We start from the raw sequence: 18,952 nt of genomic DNA, 5'->3' as shown, positions 1-18,952 counted from the left end.
TAAAGTTAGATGTGAAAGATCTTAATTGGCAACTAAAATAGTTCAAACATGGAAGGTGAATGATTGATCCAATATGTGTGATTATTTATCTATCTAGTTGTTGCCTCATAGAATTTTCTCGAAAATAAGATGAAAGTATTGTAACATTTGAGTACGTATAACAAACAAAAATGGACACAAACTTTCAAGATCTGAACAAAATGACAACAGAATTGGTGATTTAGTTCAGTTGAAAGGCTAATTTGAGAGCTTGGATGAGGCATCCCACGCACTAATCTACACACATAACCAATGTCATAAACCGATCAAAGTACAACCATGAGTTCAGATTTACACTTCAAAACCGATAATCAAAGACCATACAATTCTCATAAACAACGTCAACACAAAAGTTTAATTGACGCTTAGAATCTCTCTCTAACACATGAAATACAATAATCTATTTTTAAATGATGATTTTATTTATTTATTTATTTTTTGCTTTAGAAATCAATGTTTTTATGTGATTTATAGATGATCCTAAAAAATAAACATGTTATTTGTATTTTGCAGTTATTTTTGTTCTTTTCATCAAGCGTTTTGTATCTTTACTATAGTATGCATATCGAGGAGCGAAGCTTGGAATCAAATTGAGTTGGGACATAACTAAACTAAGAATACTTTTTTTTTTTAAAAATAAAAAGGAGCAATAACGTTTAAAATGTTACAAAGAACCTCGTCTCAAGTGGATGGAAAAACAATGTAAAATTTTTATGTTTCTAATGTTATCGTGCAAAGAAAGGGACCTCGTCTCGAGTCTAACTCGAGTGGGGAAAGGAGTTGAGTTGCTCAAAAGGAAGAGTATTATCAAATGGGACTAAAGCTGATAATTACATAATAAATTATTCTACCATTTTCCCTTGTGAAGGGAGCTCCTTGATAGACTTCAATTGTTGAAGAAATGTCCCATGAACGGCTGTTTTCATGTGGGACAGATGTTCCTCAGGTTTCCTTAGATATCTAGCAAGAATAGAGGAATATAGATAAACAAGATCAATCGTGCTAGTGGTATATAATTTATTGCACCCTAGGTTACAATAAATTATGTACCACTAGAATTATTCAAACAAGATTCATTTTTAGCCAAGGGAAGAATTTATAAACAATTTAATTTATAAATATATAGAAATGAATTATGAATAAATAGATAGTATTTGTGATTTCATTAGAATCTGTTGTCAAAATTCATTTATAAATTTTGTCAAACGAACACAAGATAAATTACGTCCTTATTTTTTGGGGTTATCGATGTTGTTCCAAGGGTGGTTCTATTCTCTTAAGTGTTCGAGTGCAATCAACCACGAATAACTAGGTCGAGTTCATATGAGTCCTGCTCTTGATTGTACAATCATTTTCAGCAATTTAGTTCCTTAAAAGTCATTCGATATTGATCAATTTTCACCCCATCTGCTAGTAGGAGGTTTGTTATCAAGGTCCCGTTTGATTCTCATTTTTATCAAATATATTTTTCACTCTCTTCTTTTTAATCATACTTTTTTTATTAAAATAATATTATACGTAAACCAAAAAAATTTCATCATTTAGGATGTCAATGAGTTGAGTTGAAATTCGAGACTCGAGCTCGGCTTAGTTAAAATGATCAAACTTTTTTCGGGCCGGCTCGATTTTGGTAATTTTTTTTTTTTTTTTTTGTATTTTTTTTTTTAATATAGGCTCATGAGCTCGAGCTGACGAGCCACACGGGCCGGTTCGAGCTTTGTGGCTCGCTGGCTCGAGCTTTGCCCGGCACTCCAAAATGGAGCTTGACCCGATTTTCAGCTCGGTTCTCTTGAGCCTCAAGCCGAACGGGCCAAACTTTTTTCGAATAGAGCCACGAGGAGCCCGAGCCAATAAGCTCGATTGCCAACACTACCCCCATTCATTATGATGATACATCTACCGTGAATTAGAAAAAATGTATATTAAACTAAAGAAATTAAGTAGTGATTGAAAATCATAACAGAAATCAATTTGTAACATTTAAGTCAAACATACTCAACTTATTATGACTTGCTTTTATCTAGTCATATAAAGCCGATGCATTAAATTTTGTTTATGTCTGTGAGTAATTATCTAAATTAATAATATTTTTCCATCTTGAGCCTTGAATGAACTACATTCGATTCCTAGTTAAACATTGGTATTAAGTTCCTTCTATGATAGATTACTCAAGCTCTCGGAGTAGGTTCATGGAAAATTCATGAGCGTCGATGTCAAAAATAATATTAAAATAAGAGATTATATCGATAAAAGCATTTTTCTTTACAATAACTTGGACATTTTAAAATTAAAGTTTACGTTAACAAATCCAAACAGTGATAATCAAAATAACCAAATCTGTGTCGTTGCCCCAAGCTCCAATCTCTTGTAACTTCGACCAAAATAGGAAAGTTCTAAAAAGTCCCCAAAACAATCTTAAATTCCTTACTATAGAAGCCTTTTAGATCATCAGTTTCACTGACCTCAAGAATCAACCAAGAAATGGACTTGATGAATAATGGGAAATGATACTTGTACACCCTACGGTGTGTACCATTACGTAGGTATATTATCACTTATGAATTATTAACTATAAGGGTGTGTTTGATTATCAACATTTTTCCATAAAAATGTGTTTTCTACATGAATTTCTAACTTTGCGTTGTTTGATTGACTTTTTTCCCCTGAAAAATATTTTTCTACTTTTTTGTTATGTGATCATATTATCCTCAAAATCAAGGAAAATATTTATTTAGGGGAAATAAGACTTTATTTTCCAAAGAATTCCTTCTCTCTTTCTCTCTCTCATCTATCCACGTTCTCTTATCTATCACCAATAAAAAATGAACAAGTATAATATTTTTTAGATTGAAAATTAAATCAAACAAAACACATTTAATTGATAATTTTTATTTAAATAAGTTCTAGACAATTCAAATTTTATTTTCGCACAAATTTTATGTTTACAATCAAACATACCATAAGAGTAATGCTACATTATCGGGACCACATAAGAATAATGCTACGTAAGGCCTTGGAAATGCCAGTCTGCCCCCATTATAGGTGGGGGAGATGAAAGTATTATAGAACCGTAAAAGAGAATAATCTTAGCCCTTGAGTCTCATTTTTTTTCTAAAATTCATTTTTAACCACATATTCTTTAATAAAATAATATTATAAGAAAACAAAAAGTTTTTTCTTCATTTTTAACCATACATTCTCCATCAATCACTATTTAAAAATACATTTTTCCCTTGAAATGGAACTCAAGCTTAAACATAAATCTAATTAGATCTAAAGACCAACACATGTATACATGGGAAATAACAGTTATACCCTACATCATACAGCACCACAGATTCTCAGCATATGGATACCGATCTACACATTCAATCTGTCACAGAATTTGATATTAAAACATTTCTTATCAAATATCCACTTTTATGGTCATCAAGTTGCCTTGAACAGTTTTTTTTTTTTTGTTATATTATTCTTGCTTAAGCTTTATCACTGTTAAGTATTCTGTACTAGTATTTGATAATTTCTCCCTCCAATCATCACTCCTTCTTCTTGGAGAATCTGATACAAGAAGCCCATTTTTTTCAAAACTCCATTTTAAGTTTTTCCATGATTTTGAGATGGGGTTTTCAAGAAGTAGCTCGAGAGTTCACATTTAGCTTTTCTTGAGCTATAAACACATGTACGGTGACGAAAGAGATCTACCATGGAGGCTAATATTCCGATAAGAATTGCTGCAACACTCTTTCTCTTTTGTATTTCAGTTGCTTATTGCGTTACAGACCCCAATGACCTAGCTGTATTAAATCAGTTGAGAAAAGGTTTGGAAAATCCTGAGCTCTTGAATTGGCCTGCAAATGGTGATAACCCATGTGGGCCTCCAAGCTGGCCACATATATTTTGTTCTGGCAATAGAGTTACACAGATTCAAGTTAGGGGTTCGGGATTGAAAGGCCCTTTACCTCAGAATTTTAACCAGTTGTCCATGTTGCAAAATTTAGGCCTGCAGCAGAACCAATTTAGTGGAAAGTTGCCATCTTTTAGTGGTTTGGCTGAATTGAGGTATGCTTATTTGGATTACAACAATTTTGTTTCAATCCCATTAGATTTCTTTGGTGGGCTTGTGAATTTGGAGGTGTTGGCATTGGATGATAACCCTCTCAATGCCACCACTGGATGGTCACTGCCTAGTGATTTGGTAGGTTCAACTCGATTGACTAATCTTACTTTGATAAACTCCAATTTGGCCGGTTCTTTGCCTGATTTTTTGGGAAATATGACATCTTTAGAGGTTTTGAAGTTGTCAATGAATCGGATTGTTGGTGGTATTCCAGACAGTTTTAGGGACTCAATGTTGACTATACTTTGGTTGAATGGACAGTCTGGTGATGGCATGACTGGTCCAATTGATATAGTTGCGACAATGGGGTCACTCACCAGTCTTTGGCTCCATGGGAATCATTTTACAGGTAAGATCCCAGAGAATATCAGTAACTTAGTTTCTTTGCAGGATCTTAATCTAAATACCAATCAACTTGTTGGTTTGATTCCCAATGGCTTGCCAAGTATGCCATTAGGCCATTTAGATTTGAACAACAATCATTTCATGGGTCCAGTGCCAAAGTTCAAAGCTATCAATGTCACTTATAAGTCGAATCCCTTTTGTCAATCTAATCTGGGAGCTCCCTGCACTCCGGAAGTTATGGCTCTCTTAGAGTTTCTTGATGGGGTGAATTACCCCTCCAGGCTTGTTGAATCGTGGTTGGGCAATGACCCCTGTCAAGGGTCGTGGCTAGGAGTGGGCTGTGATCCCAAAGGAAAGGTCATTTCTATAAATTTGCCCAACTATAATATTTCCGGAACATTAAGTCCTTCAATTGGAAGACTTGATTCTCTTACACGTATTCATCTTGAGTCTAACAATCTATCTGGTCCTATTCCAACAAACTGGGCGGGGTTGAAATTTTTGACTCTGTTGAACTTGAGTGGGAACAATCTTTCCCCTCCTCTTCCAAAATTTAGCAGCAGTGTAAACCTTGTCTTAGGTGGAAATTCTCTATTAAACTCAAATCAGACTGGAAAAGCTCCTTCGCAAGGAAGTGCCGTGTCATCTCAAGGTTCAAAATCCTCGCCTGGCACATCTAATCCAAGTACTACTACTACTACAAATGGATTAAAGAACGAGAAAAGTTCCAACACTAATTTAGCTGTCATTGTAGCCCTTGTAGCAAGTTTTGCAATTCTGATTTGCCTGGTCGTGCCTCTGTCTATTTATTTACACAAGAAGAGAAAAGACAGATACCCTACTCCAAGTTCCCTTATGATTCATCCAAGAGACCTGACCGATTCAGATAGCACTCTTAAGGCTGTTGTAAATAACACAAATAGAAGTGCTTCTTCATTGATGGAGAGCGGTTCGGCCAGCATAAATAGTAGTCAATCTCATGTCATTGAGGCTGGAAATTTGGTCGTATCAGTTCAAGTTCTTAGAAACGTAACCAAGAACTTTGCCCCAGAGAATGAAGTTGGTCGGGGTGGTTTTGGGGTAGTTTATAAGGGAGAATTTGTTGATGGAACTAAAATAGCTGTGAAAAGAATGGAAGCTGGTGTAATTAGCAGCAAAGCGCTGGACGAATTCCAATCTGAAATTGCTGTTCTTTCTAAAGTTCGTCACAGGCATTTAGTATCTCTCTTGGGATATTCTATTGAAGGCAATGAAAGAATTCTGGTTTATGAGTATATGCCTCAAGGGGCTCTGAGCAAGCATCTTTTTCAATGGAAGAGTATGAAACTTGAGCCTCTCTCTTGGAAGAGGAGGCTAAATGTTGCACTGGATGTTGCTAGAGGATTGGAGTACCTTCATACTCTCGCTCATCAGAGTTTTATACATAGAGACCTCAAATCTTCAAATATCTTACTTGGTGATGATTTTCGTGCGAAAATATCAGATTTTGGTCTGGTTAAACTTGCTCCTGATGCAGAGAAGTCTGTGGTGACTCGGCTGGCTGGAACTTTTGGGTACCTGGCTCCTGAATATGCTGGTAAGGATTCTGTTATTGTTTTGCTCTCTAGTACACGGTAAATAGAATTCCTCTTTTAAGTGATATGTGATTTTGTTCCATACTTATTCTGCTCTAAAATGATACAATCTAAAATCTGAAACTATAATAAACAAATTGCTGTGAGCTACAAAAAAATAAAGAAGAAAGAATATAACCAGTATAATAAATAAACTAGCTTGTCTGGTCATATGATAGCCTAAAGGCTTATTATTTTACATTGTAATAATCTTTCATTAGTATCTAAATGTTTTATTCTTCAACTTAGAAATATGATGAGAATCATGCATTCCTTTTATTCAGTTATGGGTAAAATCACTACAAAAGCCGACGTTTTCAGTTTTGGGGTTGTGTTGATGGAGCTATTAACTGGTAGGATGGCACTTGACGAACACAAACCCGAGGAAAGCCAATACTTGGTTGCATGGTTCTGGCACGTCAAATTCAGTAAGGAGAAACTAGTGGCTGCCATTGACCCTGCTCTAGACGTGAAAGAAGAAACATTCGAAAGCATTTCCATCATATCTGAACTGGCTGGTCACTGTACAGCTAGGGATCCTATTCAACGACCTGATATGGGACATGCTGTGAATGTCTTGGTTTCCCTTGTTGAGAAATGGAAACCGCTCGATGATGATATAGAGGAGTATTGTGGCATTGATTACAGCCTTCCCCTTAACCAAATGGTGAAAGATTGGCAAGAAGCAGAAGTAAAAGACACGAGTTATATGGATCTTGAAGACAGTAAGGGTAGTATTCCAGCTAGACCTACTGGATTTGCAGAGTCCTTCACTTCAGCCGATGGCAGGTAGAAGAGGTATTCTGCGCTTTTGTTGATATGTGATAGGTGTAGATAACATGATTGTGTGTGAAATTGTATTTCTAGAATTGGCTTTTCTTGATTAGAATGGAAAGTTTTGGGGTTTCCATGCTTGAAAAAAAAAATACCTGGAGGTGTCGTTCTAGTCATCATCGATCCGGATAAGTCTACACTACCTTGTGCAGGGTTCGATTTCAGTCTTGTGAGATGTAGATATTGGTACGAAGAACACTTCAGTTCTCTTTTCTGCTGTGTACGTTGTTTAGTCAAAATTCCGACACAAATATTTGTCATAATTATTGTTCTTAGGTTTCATGGCTTCGAGTTTCTCCTGGACAACATAATTATGTCACCGAACTTTTCCTAATGTTTCTAGTTGCTATTGAATTTTCAAAAATATTCAAGTATCTCAAATGTTTCTGAGTTGGAAGTTTTTAAGTTGCCACTGAACTTAACCAAATATTATTCCTCCCATCACTTTGTCACTTGCCATTTTGAAAATGCATATTACTCATGATTTTGGTGACGTGTTATGATTCTGGTGACATGGCATAAACTAATGTCGAAAATATGTTATATGTGTAAAATTCATACGTAATGTTATTAAGTTCGTTAATTTTTAAAACATTGAATGACATTTTAGTATTTAAATTGGATATGCTTGATGATTAGATATAAATTAATAAATGTTTTTTTGGACAATAGATTCAACATTTCGTACCACTATGAAAAATGACAAATCTAATCCAAAGGGAGCTATTATGCAAAAGATTGGAACCAAGTGTCCAATGTACAAGAAATCAAGCCATATTTACATCTCATCAACATCAATCATGTCTCCTTTTTGACATTTTAGTCCTCGAAAGATAAAAAATAAATCTTCAAGACTTCAACCGACCAATAATATAAAACCACTTTTAAACTTTGTAAAACTGACGTGATTGACAAGGAATTCGTGTAAATTTTAGAAAGGTAATGCTGACAGGCGCCTCGGCCAATACCGAGGTGCCGGGTGTCCATTTTGGACACCAAAATGGACCTCAAGCATTTTTCATTTTCGAATTTGTGCTATCCTTTAACTATTGTATGCGGTAGACGTTGATCTTAAAAAAAGTAACATGGTATACTTTCAGATTCAAATTCTTAGAGAGAGAGAGAGAAAAAGATCGATTGATGATTGAAGACTTTCACACACTTTAACTAATGGGGTCGAAACATTTCAAAGCATGGTGGATGAAAATAATCATTTTTGAGAGTTCAACACCGTTCCAATTATTTTAATCATCTATGACAAGTTATGGAAATAGGATTACTCGAAGTGTTATTCCCTGCTTCCCATTGATTGGTTGGGACGATTTATTATTGTAATCATTGCTTGTAGACTAACTTTCAGGTTTACGCTGTTTTATAAAGAATGTTAGTTAATTGATGTAATCGATAATGTGTTGTTCCAACTGATTACTTTATTAAGGTGCTAATTATCTTGATTCACATTTTTTTAATAATAAAGCTTTTCATCTTTCGATCTAACGATGAAATTCAATATTCTGATATATTCAAAACCTTTGCAATTAAGAGTTCCATACTTCATTGTCATGACTTTCAATGAATTCAGATCGGGTCGGATCGGTTCATTGGGCTAAATAACGTCTCAAAAGCCCAAATCCCAAAGGTTATTGGAAAACTCATTTCTGGCGCGAAACCATCTCTCAGATCTGTCTTATTATTCATAAACGAAATTGAAAAAATGCAACCAAATCTTCAGACCCAATTATTCTACACAAAAAGAAGCACTAGATCTATCTCCATTACTCGTCAATTTTGATAATTATTTTGAAAAATTCCCAAAAGGGCCAGAAATCGCCGTCACATACAAGCGCAGAACTCCATGCTTGGACAGGTACACGACCCAGATTCCTTATTAATTAAATTCGAAAATCTATTTTTCGGGTATTACTCAATTATAAGACTCATAAGAGGTCCACTTTAAGCGATATTCTATTTTGGTAGTGCTAATTTTTATGTCATTAGTTTTGTGTGGATATGTTGTGGGTGTCCATGCAATTGAATTTTCCGAAAGAAATATCCAGACGATTATAATTTAGATTTTGTGTTCATTTATCGTGTATATTAGTATGTGTTTTCTTCAACTATATTTGAACCATATTAATATTTAGTAATTGTCGGAATTTTTTGGGAAAATTTTCAAATATGTTGTTGACAATGAGAATGACGGTGGATAAGCGGATTTATTAGCAAAGTATCAAAAGATCACGATTCAGAGAAAAAATTAATAAATTTGGGACTGTCCAAGTGTGGGATATTTGAACAAGAAGAGTAACTATGCCCAATCACACTTGGAGGTTGGTCAATCTAATTTTCAATTGCACACATGTAAAAGACATGCGGGTTCAAGTATGCTACTGGCGATGAAGTTGATGAGAGGTTTCACAAGACATTTCACAAGGATAGTATTTCTTTTAAGGTAGTTGGTCTAGAAATTACACAGGAAAGATTCGTGTATAATTTTTGCTTATTTTGGTCTTTGTTTACTTATACATCACTTGATCTTACAGAGTTTGGGCAATGAAAGGATTATTGATGTGCCCTAGCTTGAAAAGATGCACATTATTTTGGTGCAAGGAGATGATCCTCATGCTCAGCAAAACAAGGTACTTCATTGCTGAATGTTCTACTTTTAATTTGATGGAAAATACTTAGTTCAATTTCTCAATCTTTTGAGAAGTTTATACAAAGAGTGAATGTTCAGATTCAGGAGTTTTCAAGATGATGGATATGGAGCTTGAAGATGGATGGATACTTCTTAAGAATATTTTTGTTGTGTTTGTAAGATTTTGTATGTGTATGTTTGTGTGTCTCTTATGGATCCTAAGTAGCATACTGGATTCAAGCAATGGTTTATTTCAAGAAAATTAAATTGTGTTGATAATTGGAAATGGTAAAATGAAGCTTTAGTTACTGGTAAGAGTTCGAACTGCATTTAATGAACGTATACATTCTAAAGTTTTACACATACGGAAACTGGTCTCATGGTATAGACAGTACAAAAATTCATCAATATAGTAGATAATAACAGGGAGTAAGCGAGTTTCTTCCATAATTGTTTCTCATTACTTTGTGTCTTTAAAAAATTCATCATTGACAAAGGTGTTTCTTTATTAGAAAGTAGTTTGTGAAAATTATGAATTAACATGTTTAAACATATATGTATTATTTTCTTCATCAAGGAATTATATTATATGCTATTTGTAGATTAAATTTGACATACATCTTTGTCATGGTTCCCATTGGAGCGTATAGGCACCTGAATCCCACATTGAAAGTAAAGGCTTCCTTTGTGTGGTTTATATAGGCTTTGGTTCTCCAATCTCAATGGCTAGCTTTAGAGTATATTTGATTATTGAATTATAAGATGCATGTTTCTTTACTAGATATTAGTTAATGAAAGTTTTAGGTTTTGAATTGCTGGTTATGTTTACGAGTATTTATAGAGCTTGGGAAAGTATTTCCATCAGAAACATCCATTCTATCCAGTTAACCTCCTCAGTACTCACCGACTAACAAACATAAAATTGCTTATGATCAATGATTTCATCTACCAATGGCGGTCTTGAGTATAGGCGAAATAGGCGATCGCCTAAGGCCCTGCTTTGATGAGGGCCTCAAATTATGTAAAGTTAATTGGTTGGTTGAAGAAAAATGAAAATTGTATTTACGAAATTTTGAAAATAAAATTATCATATGCAAACATAAGAAACTAATAAAAATTAAAAATACAAAAATCTTTAAAATATATATATGGCAACAAACTTATCACTTATATTTATTTATCGCAAACATTACTTTCCATATTTATAATTAAGTTGACATATTATCTTCTAAACATTCATTTTCTTTTTTTAACCAAACAAAAGGTCTCTTTGCCTTTTCAAATTTCATGTCCAATAATCACCCATCATTATTTTTTCAACATAGCAAGATATAAATTATTTTATTTTGAATTAAAATTTTGAAGATTCAATATAATTTGGTTTGATCTCGCTGTTATTGTTACAGTCTTACATGTTTCTTTCTTTCTCTCTTATCTTCAAAACATATACTACAGAATATATAGGTTGTTATTACATTGTTTTGTTTTAATCTTATGATAATAATATTTTTAGTTATTTGCTTAAAGTACTTTGAATTTAATAATTCTTTATTCTTGTTCATTCAGATACTTCTTATTTTAAGTTAATTTTTTATAAATTAATATAAAATTAGAAGCTCGTTTCTATTTGATCATCATTTTCATTATTTTGTTACACTATCTTTTGCAGTCACATTCTCCAATTTTGTACATAAATCATTCAAATGTATATTCAATTTTATTTGAAATAGTTGCAGTGAGGAAATAATCATACAAACAAGCATATCCCTTTGTCATTGAATTTTAATTCTGTTTGTCAAACTTTATTTGTAATTTGTATTGCTGGTTGAAATTTGATATTTTATTTACTTTCTTTTCAAATTTTGTGGCCTAGTTGTCTGTGTTAGATTCTATATAATTATATTATGCCCCTGTTTGGCATCAACTAAAATCTAGATTTTAATCTAACTCAAAATTGACAATTAATTTTAACCACATATTTTATGGGTTCTAAAACTTTAAATCCACATATTCTATCTACTTCTATCAAAATATACTAAAAAATTGATTTTAAGTGTTGTTTGAGCCCCATTTTCCTCAAAAAAATGCATTTTGAAATAATGTTACGGTGGAGAATGTGTAACTAAAAAATAAGGAAAGATTTTGAGTTTATGTGTAATATTATTTTATTGAGAAATGTATGGTTGAAATGGTGTCAAATCACTGTTTAATAATGTATTTTGATGAAAATGGGATTCAAATAAGGGCTTAATCTCCATCAAATAGGCTAAAACTCTATACAAGGAGAGTCAAAATATAGGGCCCCAATTTGAAATTGACATAAGGTCATCAAAATATCAGGATTGGCTCTGTCATCTAATAGTTAATTTAACCAATATGCAGTTAACATTCATTTTTCTTCATTATATGAAGATGGGACATAAAGTTGCATTTATTCCTGGGGGTATGTTAATGCAGTAGCTTGATGCGCTATAGCTTTGACGAGCAGTTTCTTTGTGAAGTGTCATAGTTCAAATATGTCAGTCATGATGCTTACATGTTTACTATGGTTACGTGGTCGGTAATCTGTTTCATCATCCTGCCAGCGATCAAGAAATCTTCATCTTCTATTCTTAAGACTTTCAGAAGCAGGGTAATAATTATTTTTTCTATACTTTATCTGTTTCCCATTTGAATTTTCACTGGCGGCGATGGATAAAAGTATTTCCCTACTTGTTTATGTAGTGGGTTCGCTTTCGTTATTTTCCAGTCACATTATTTTTTAGTGTATTTATCTTTTCTATATGTATTTTTCTGTTTCCCAATGGTTTCGATTTGCATGACTAAAGTTGTAAGAACAGGTGTTTATATTGCATTTGAAGTTAAACTATAACATTCCATTCTATTTAAACTTTCATACATTTTAATTATTTGCAAACTTATATACTCCAAACTAAAAGTTCCATTTCGGATATATAAACATTTGTAATACTCCTATAGTATAGGTAAAGTTGAAATCGTAAAGTGACGTTGTGAATATGTTGTATTCTTTGAAATTTTATTATTAATTTCATTATGCTTTATTTACTTCTCAATTGATGACATTGGAACTCATAAATACAACCTATTTCCTCTCTTTGTCTATCACTTCCACAACACTCTTGGTAAATGAAATACTAATTTGTTCAAATAGAATGCAAAAATCAGATTACTTTAATTGAAATTTTTTTATTGTCACTTTATGAAATTTAACAATTCATTGAGTTTAGAGTATAAATTATGATTTTAGTTATCAAATATATATATCTCATTCATGCTTCTGACACTCTAGCAATACCTTCAAAAGAACAATGTGGGCAAAAAACTAGTATTAAGGAAATAGGTGCCTCAAGGCACATCTCCAAGTGTTAAAAGGGGACGGAGAAATCCAGCTTTACTTGAAGTTGCTGCGTTAAGGGTTCGCATCCTGAAATATGGATTTGGCTTTTGGGTAAGTGCAAGTGTCCAAACAGCCTTCCACCCTATACCCTTGGAGGTATAACCTGCGATTTACCTCCCTCACGATACTTCAGGACAGAGGTGGTGGGGGACCCTTAAGGTTAGGGTTTAACCTTTTTTTAGTATTAAGGAAATAGGCATATTAAGACAAATTCACCCTCCATTCATGCTTCTGACACTGACCCTTCATGTTTCTTGCTTGTATCCCAAGTTTTTTACCAAATCCTTCTACCCTCCCACGAAATCTGCATTTTCCTTTCATAATAATACCCCTAAATTACCCCAACCGCCTTTCAATTCTTGTAATCTTAAAACCCCACACCTCTCCAAATTCCTATATCCAGAACTCTCCTCTTTCTTCTCTTTAATTTTCCTGTTTTGCGTACGTTCTTGAAAATTCTGTAGGTTATGTGATTACTTATTTGTGATAGTTTGGCGGCGAAATGGTGGAAGACGAAAGAGTTCAACGTAGATTGTAACCTAGAAAAGTGATTATTTTTATGGTTAAAAAGAGTATTTAAGATTGTAGTCTATGGTTTTGGCTCCAAGATCTTTATTTATCATGGAGCCATCCAAGATTTGAAGGCTTGAGGAACGACCTGCTCTAGGCACATCAACGTAGATTGTAACCTAGAAAAGTGTTTATTTTTATGGTTAAAAAGAGTATTTAACATTGTGGTCTATGGTTTTGGCTCCAAGCTTTTTATTTATCATGGAGCCATCCAGGATTTGAAGGCTAAAAATCTTGAAATTCATTTTTTTTCCCTTTTAAATGTTCCTGTTGAATTCTCTGATAAATTCACGGTTGAATGTCTCAATTAGTACGTCAAAAAAATGGCTGTCTGGGCAGTGAATTTAGGACCCCTGAAATATGTTGTCTATATGTACATGAATTTCAACCACTAAAATTATTGGCCTTATTCCCTCAGCATACATTTTCAAACAAGAGGCTACTCTCCCTCTTTAATTCAATTGGGTTACAGGGATCCAATTGTTTATCTTTAATTCTGTCTCTCCACCATTAGAGAGAGACAGGAGGAGGGAGGGACAGCCATGTCTAGCTTGGTCGACGAAGAATCCAAAGACCGTCCTACGAATGTATACCGCCCTCCCTATCAAGAATTAGCGCAACCATATCCTGACGGTGCTGGTTATTACAAGAAGTACAATCCAGCCTGTCCATCGTCAAATAAATTACAATTCCCAATCACCGATCACAAACCAAGCAATACATTTTGTTGCGTAGTGCTTAGCCTTACGGTTGCATTAATCTTTGGCGCAGTCCTCTTGAGCCTCCTATTGTGGTTTCTTGTCGGTTCAGAATTTCCAGGTTATGAAATTCAAAAGTTTTCCATTCCCATTTTCAACTTCACCGATACAAAGGTGAAGGCTAATTGGGAAGCCACGTTGAACATAAAGAATCCAAACCGTAAACTAGATATTTCTTTCGATCAAACCGAAAGTAGCCTTGTTTACAAGAATTTCATTGTCGATACATCCTTGGCTGATTCTTTTCAGGTTGAGAGAACTGAAGAAATGGATATGGATACTGACTTTTTTGTGCCTGCTTCGGATGACACATATTATAGCACGACTGATGCGCCGTGGGTGAAAGATATGATAGAAGAACGACGTAAAGGGAGCATGGTTTTTGAAGTTAGGATAATAGCAACAGCTACATTTATGGCTGGGGAGTTTTGGAGAAAACAGACAACCTTACATGTTGTATGTGTGGAATTAAAGGTTGATTTTCCGACTCCAACGGGTGGTGGTGTGTGGAATGGTGGCAAAAAAAAATGTATGTTGTATCATTAATCAATAAAATTCTTCTTTTTCTTGTTGCGACGAGCTTTGAACTCGAAGGGGAATATGCAACTCACTTTACCATCACATGTCATTGTTCGAGTAGCTAAAAAACTGGTTTTTAGTAGAGATTTTGATAAGAAGTTGGTGAAATGTGAGGTTGAAAAATTGGTAGAAGTGTGAATCCTTTGAAATGTGTGATTGGAATTAATTGTATTCTTGAATAATTTCTAAATGAAAATTTTAGTTTTGTTTGGTTCTACCATAAAGTATCATAAGCTTTGTAATGGATATGACTTTACCTGTAAATTGTTCTCATTGATTATCATGGCGAGCCGATAACCTAATTTGGCAAAATAGATTCTTTTACTATCTCAATATTCTTGCTGGGACTTGGAGACACATTCTTGAAAGGTTTGGGACCTCTGGTGCAATTTACCCTAATTTCAAATTGGTTTGCCAAACACTACTTTACCACTTCGTCTCCCCACTCCGACTTACAGACCACTTTTTCCTCTCCTTTCATCTCTAAACGCCATAGCCATTTACAGAATGCATCTGGTCATTCACAGAAACAAACAAATGGTCATAAATGCTTGAACCTTTATCGTCGGTTACAACTTTCCTCAATGAAATCCTCGAGCGTCATCAACAAAAATCCTCAGGAAAGAAGCTCAAAACGACAAAATAGATTTGGCTATCTCCTCCATGAAGCTTCATGGCGACACCTCTCTTCCACGTGTTATCATCAAACCCTTAAACTCTGCCAGCAAGCTTCATTATATAGCAATAGCATTAGTTGAATCTAAAAATTTCACAATCTGAATTCAATTTTTGTATGACAGCGAATTGGCAATGGCTTCCTCTTACTCCTCATCTTCCGCCTCTTCCTCCACCACCCCACACACCTCCGCCTCTGCGTTTGACATCAATGCCGCTACTGGTGAACAAAAAGAAGTTGTGATTGGGTACCCGCTGGAGATACAGTCGCCGGAGAACGTCCCTGTCGCCGGTGGCAGCCCCCATTTGCCCCTCCCTTTTGCGCAGCCACAACCCACACCAGAGCATGCATGGTATGCTAATATCTACCAGCTTCCATGCCGTGATAGGCCCATCTTTTGGCGTGCTCTAACCTGGGCGCTACTATTAACTCTTATCACTTGTATATTCTGGTTTTTTATTTGGCTTGTAGTCCACCCAAGTACTCCTCAACTTGAAGTCTCCTCCGGCGAGCTTTCCAAAGTTTCAATCTTCAATAATAAAGCTACAGCTTCGTGCAAATTGAGCCTCACTCTCACCAATCCCAACCACCACTTGACCGCCATATATAATCAAATGGAAATAACTCTTCTCTATACATCCTCCCAGCGTTTGCAGCTTTCTAAAGACTGTTTGCCTCCCTTGATTCAACCCACGAGAAATGAGACGGTGATAAACACTGATCTCGGTTTCCATGATCTGGAACTTGGAAAGGATGTGGGGCAGGCCCTGAAAGAGGATTTGGATCAGGGAACTTTCACTCTTGGGGTTAAGGTTCTTGCACTGGTGAATTTCCAGAATGGGAAGTGGAAACCAAAGGCTCAATTGATGAGGGCATTCTGTGGAGGCATCATTTTGGTTTCTCTTCCTAATAACAACTCGAGAATTCTTCAGGATCCCAATCGGCATTGTGTTGTTTATCTTTTTGAAAAATAAATGTCATGGAAATTCTTGGTTTTGATCAAGAATAAGAAATACATATATGGAATGGAAGTAAGTTTTTAGTAATTTTTTGTGGGTTCTTTTTCCTCTTTCAGTTGATCATACATGCATCTCCATTTTGATCAAGAATAAGAAATACATATATGGAACGGAAGTAAGTTTTTAGTAATTTTTTGTGGGTTCTTTTTCCTCTTTCAGTTGATCATACATGGCATTACATGCATCTCCATTTTGCACATAAACTTTGTGTTGATCCGTCTTTCTGATTTATCAGGTGATATTTGATGAGTAATTTTATGGTGGATGCTCAATTAGAGAAAAAAGAATTGCACAAGTAATTCGAGTCATTCTTCCTGATTGATACAATTGGCAGTGTTTCGCTTATAAACAACATGAACTAGTTATTTTTCCCTGCAATGAATTGCTGAGGAAATACAATAAATTTGAAGATTTCCCATGAAAGTATGAGCAAAGATATTAAGAAAAATAACCAATTTTTGATTTTGGAATGCCTTAATTTCTTGACTATGTTTTAGTGTTGTCTTTTATACAGTTGAAATTTATTTCCTGTGGGAAATTTGAGCAGTCAAGTTGTTTCGTAATTGGTCACAAATTTTGTTTTATCGTAGTCGGAAAACAAATTAAAAGATTCACCACACGAAGTATTGATGTCGTCATGGTGAATTCTTGTGGAACTATTTTTGTTTCCATGACTGGCATTGACACCTTGATCAACTACTTTTTTGGGATTTTTCCATTATTGCTATATTGCATGTGCTTTGCCCTGCACTATTGTTAGTTGATGTTCAAATAACTTTTGCCGTGACATGACTCGACCTTTGCTGGACATAAGACTCTAGCAATTTGGTTTGACAACGAAGAATTCTGAAAGATATGCAACAATTTTTCATGAAATAATGTGAATTTTGTCGTGAAGGTCTCTCCTGCAGCACAGAGTACACTTGTGAGTTTGATCATCAAGTGTAAGACTATGGTGGAGGTAAGTTTTGTCTTGACGATTTCAATTGTCTGATCAAATCCAATGTCACGAGACTTCTCTTTATATACTTTACACAGCTTGAGTCATCTGCTATTGAGACGGTTTACATGCAAAATCAGTTTTATCTAAACTGAAAGGAGATAATAGCATGCTCTTTGTAATATCTATCTGGTTCAATATTTCAATATTCAGGAGAAATAGAATAGCATGTCTTCCATATTTCGTTCGGAATCTTGCCTGCCACCATGTGGTTTTGCAGGTCTTCACAAATTTTGAATAACTGATATTCAGATTCAGTAGAGAGAGACTGGTTGGATTATCATCAGTTTCCAATTTGAGTCCCTTGACATGAAGTGGAATACAAGCTTCAGCTCTTTCGCTATGTCGTGGCTTTTGCAATCAAGATAAGTGAGCTTATTGTTACTTTGCCTGTACAATTTTTATGTTCCTCTCCGAGTCCAATAATTTTTAGCATTATGTTTGCTTCTGTAACTGGTGACTTCTACGGCTTAAATATTCACCAGGTATAAGGTTCATCGTGTTATTGAGATCAAGGATCAAATATTAGCAATAAAAATAGGACTTACATTTGGAATTGACTGCATGAGGAAAGTTATGTTTATTTTCTTAACATGTGAGCTTTGCTGCTTAAATAATCACGAGGTATAGGGTTCATCGTGTTATGGTAACGAGGTATCGTGCATTAGCACAAAAATAGGACTTACATATGGAATATACTGCAAGAGTAAAATGTTGCTTACTAAGTACATCGGGTAAGAAGTATTGCAGAGGCAAACAATTTCTGAGTTACTAACAAGAAAATTGCTGATTTGTAAGTTTCAGCAGAATGGTCTCGGTTACACCAGAACTTGATCCTAGTACCTCTTCCAGCCTCGGAGAACAGTTATAGTTTATGAGTTGATGGCTTCATGGTTACCTTTTTTTGAAAACTCCAGTTCTTGAATTTCAGGTTGTGGATCGATTTATTCCTGTGAAATGTAGGTGTCTACTTTGTTGTTTATTATAGCAGTTTCTTTCTGATAGTCATTTTGTGTTAGGTTGACATAAAAGGACTTTGTGCTAGTGACGTTTACAGAACTTTACATCGTTTGTGCTTCTATTGAGGGACTGGAGAGTTCAAGTCGCTATAATGCACTAAGTTGTTGCAAGATGGCAATGAAAATATGTTCCCCTTTATTTTCCTCTGTTGGTTAGAATGCGTGATTTCCATATAGTCATTGGGTTTGAGTACGCGAGGGATATCAGTTAACTTGAGTCTTCCGCAATATATGATGGGCTGCGCTCTTTGTCCCTTTTCAGTGACCAGACCTACTCAGGTTTCTCAGTATCAATCAACTTGTTAGCATCTATGTCCACCTTGACTT

General features: G+C 34.9%; 1 protein-coding gene and 2 long non-coding RNA genes across 4 annotated transcripts; all 3 read left to right on the top strand.

Annotated features, from left to right (window-relative positions):
- Nucleotides 1–3,362: 3,362 nt before the first annotated feature.
- On the top strand, nucleotides 3,363–7,230 carry LOC111399781 (receptor protein kinase TMK1-like). 2 transcript variants are annotated; one of them, XM_023027259.1, is made up of 2 exons: nucleotides 3,363–6,077; nucleotides 6,472–6,689. In XM_023027259.1, the coding sequence occupies exons 1-2, from the start codon at nucleotides 3,743–3,745 to the stop codon at nucleotides 6,555–6,557; spliced, it is 2,421 nt and encodes an 806-aa protein (XP_022883027.1). In that variant the 5' UTR covers nucleotides 3,363–3,742; the 3' UTR covers nucleotides 6,558–6,689. The 2 variants fall into 2 exon arrangements, with proteins under 2 accessions (XP_022883027.1, XP_022883026.1); XM_023027258.1 differs by having other exon boundaries at nucleotides 3,369–6,077; nucleotides 6,399–7,230.
- Nucleotides 7,231–8,384: 1,154 nt separating this feature from the next.
- LOC111400078 lies at nucleotides 8,385–9,994 on the top strand. Its single transcript, XR_002703834.1, has 3 exons — nucleotides 8,385–8,815; nucleotides 9,492–9,587; nucleotides 9,686–9,994. It is a non-coding gene; the product is annotated as an uncharacterized LOC111400078 (long non-coding RNA).
- A 7,268-nt stretch (nucleotides 9,995–17,262) lies between these two features.
- On the top strand, nucleotides 17,263–18,915 carry LOC111399780. The gene is made up of 2 exons (XR_002703805.1): nucleotides 17,263–18,537; nucleotides 18,626–18,915. It is a non-coding gene; the product is annotated as an uncharacterized LOC111399780 (long non-coding RNA).
- Nucleotides 18,916–18,952: the final 37 nt, after the last annotated feature.

The sequence above is a fragment of the Olea europaea genome, chromosome 9 (genome assembly GCF_002742605.1).
Source record: "Olea europaea var. sylvestris chromosome 9, O_europaea_v1, whole genome shotgun sequence".
Classification (NCBI taxonomy): domain Eukaryota; kingdom Viridiplantae; phylum Streptophyta; class Magnoliopsida; order Lamiales; family Oleaceae; genus Olea; species Olea europaea.
Note: the sequence above shows the minus strand (reverse complement) of the source record. Positions and strands in the feature narration are given on the sequence as shown.

What these genes read in the sequence shown, in the direction of transcription:
- LOC111399781 (XM_023027258.1), top strand. Translation starts at nt 3,743, where the DNA reads ATGGAGGCTAATATTCCGATAAGAATTGCTGCAACACTCTTTCTCTTT. An exon ending in CCTGGCTCCTGAATATGCTG is followed by an intron (nt 6,078 to 6,398) that starts GTAAGGATTCTG and finishes CCTTTTATTCAG; the next exon opens with TTATGGGTAAAATCACTACA.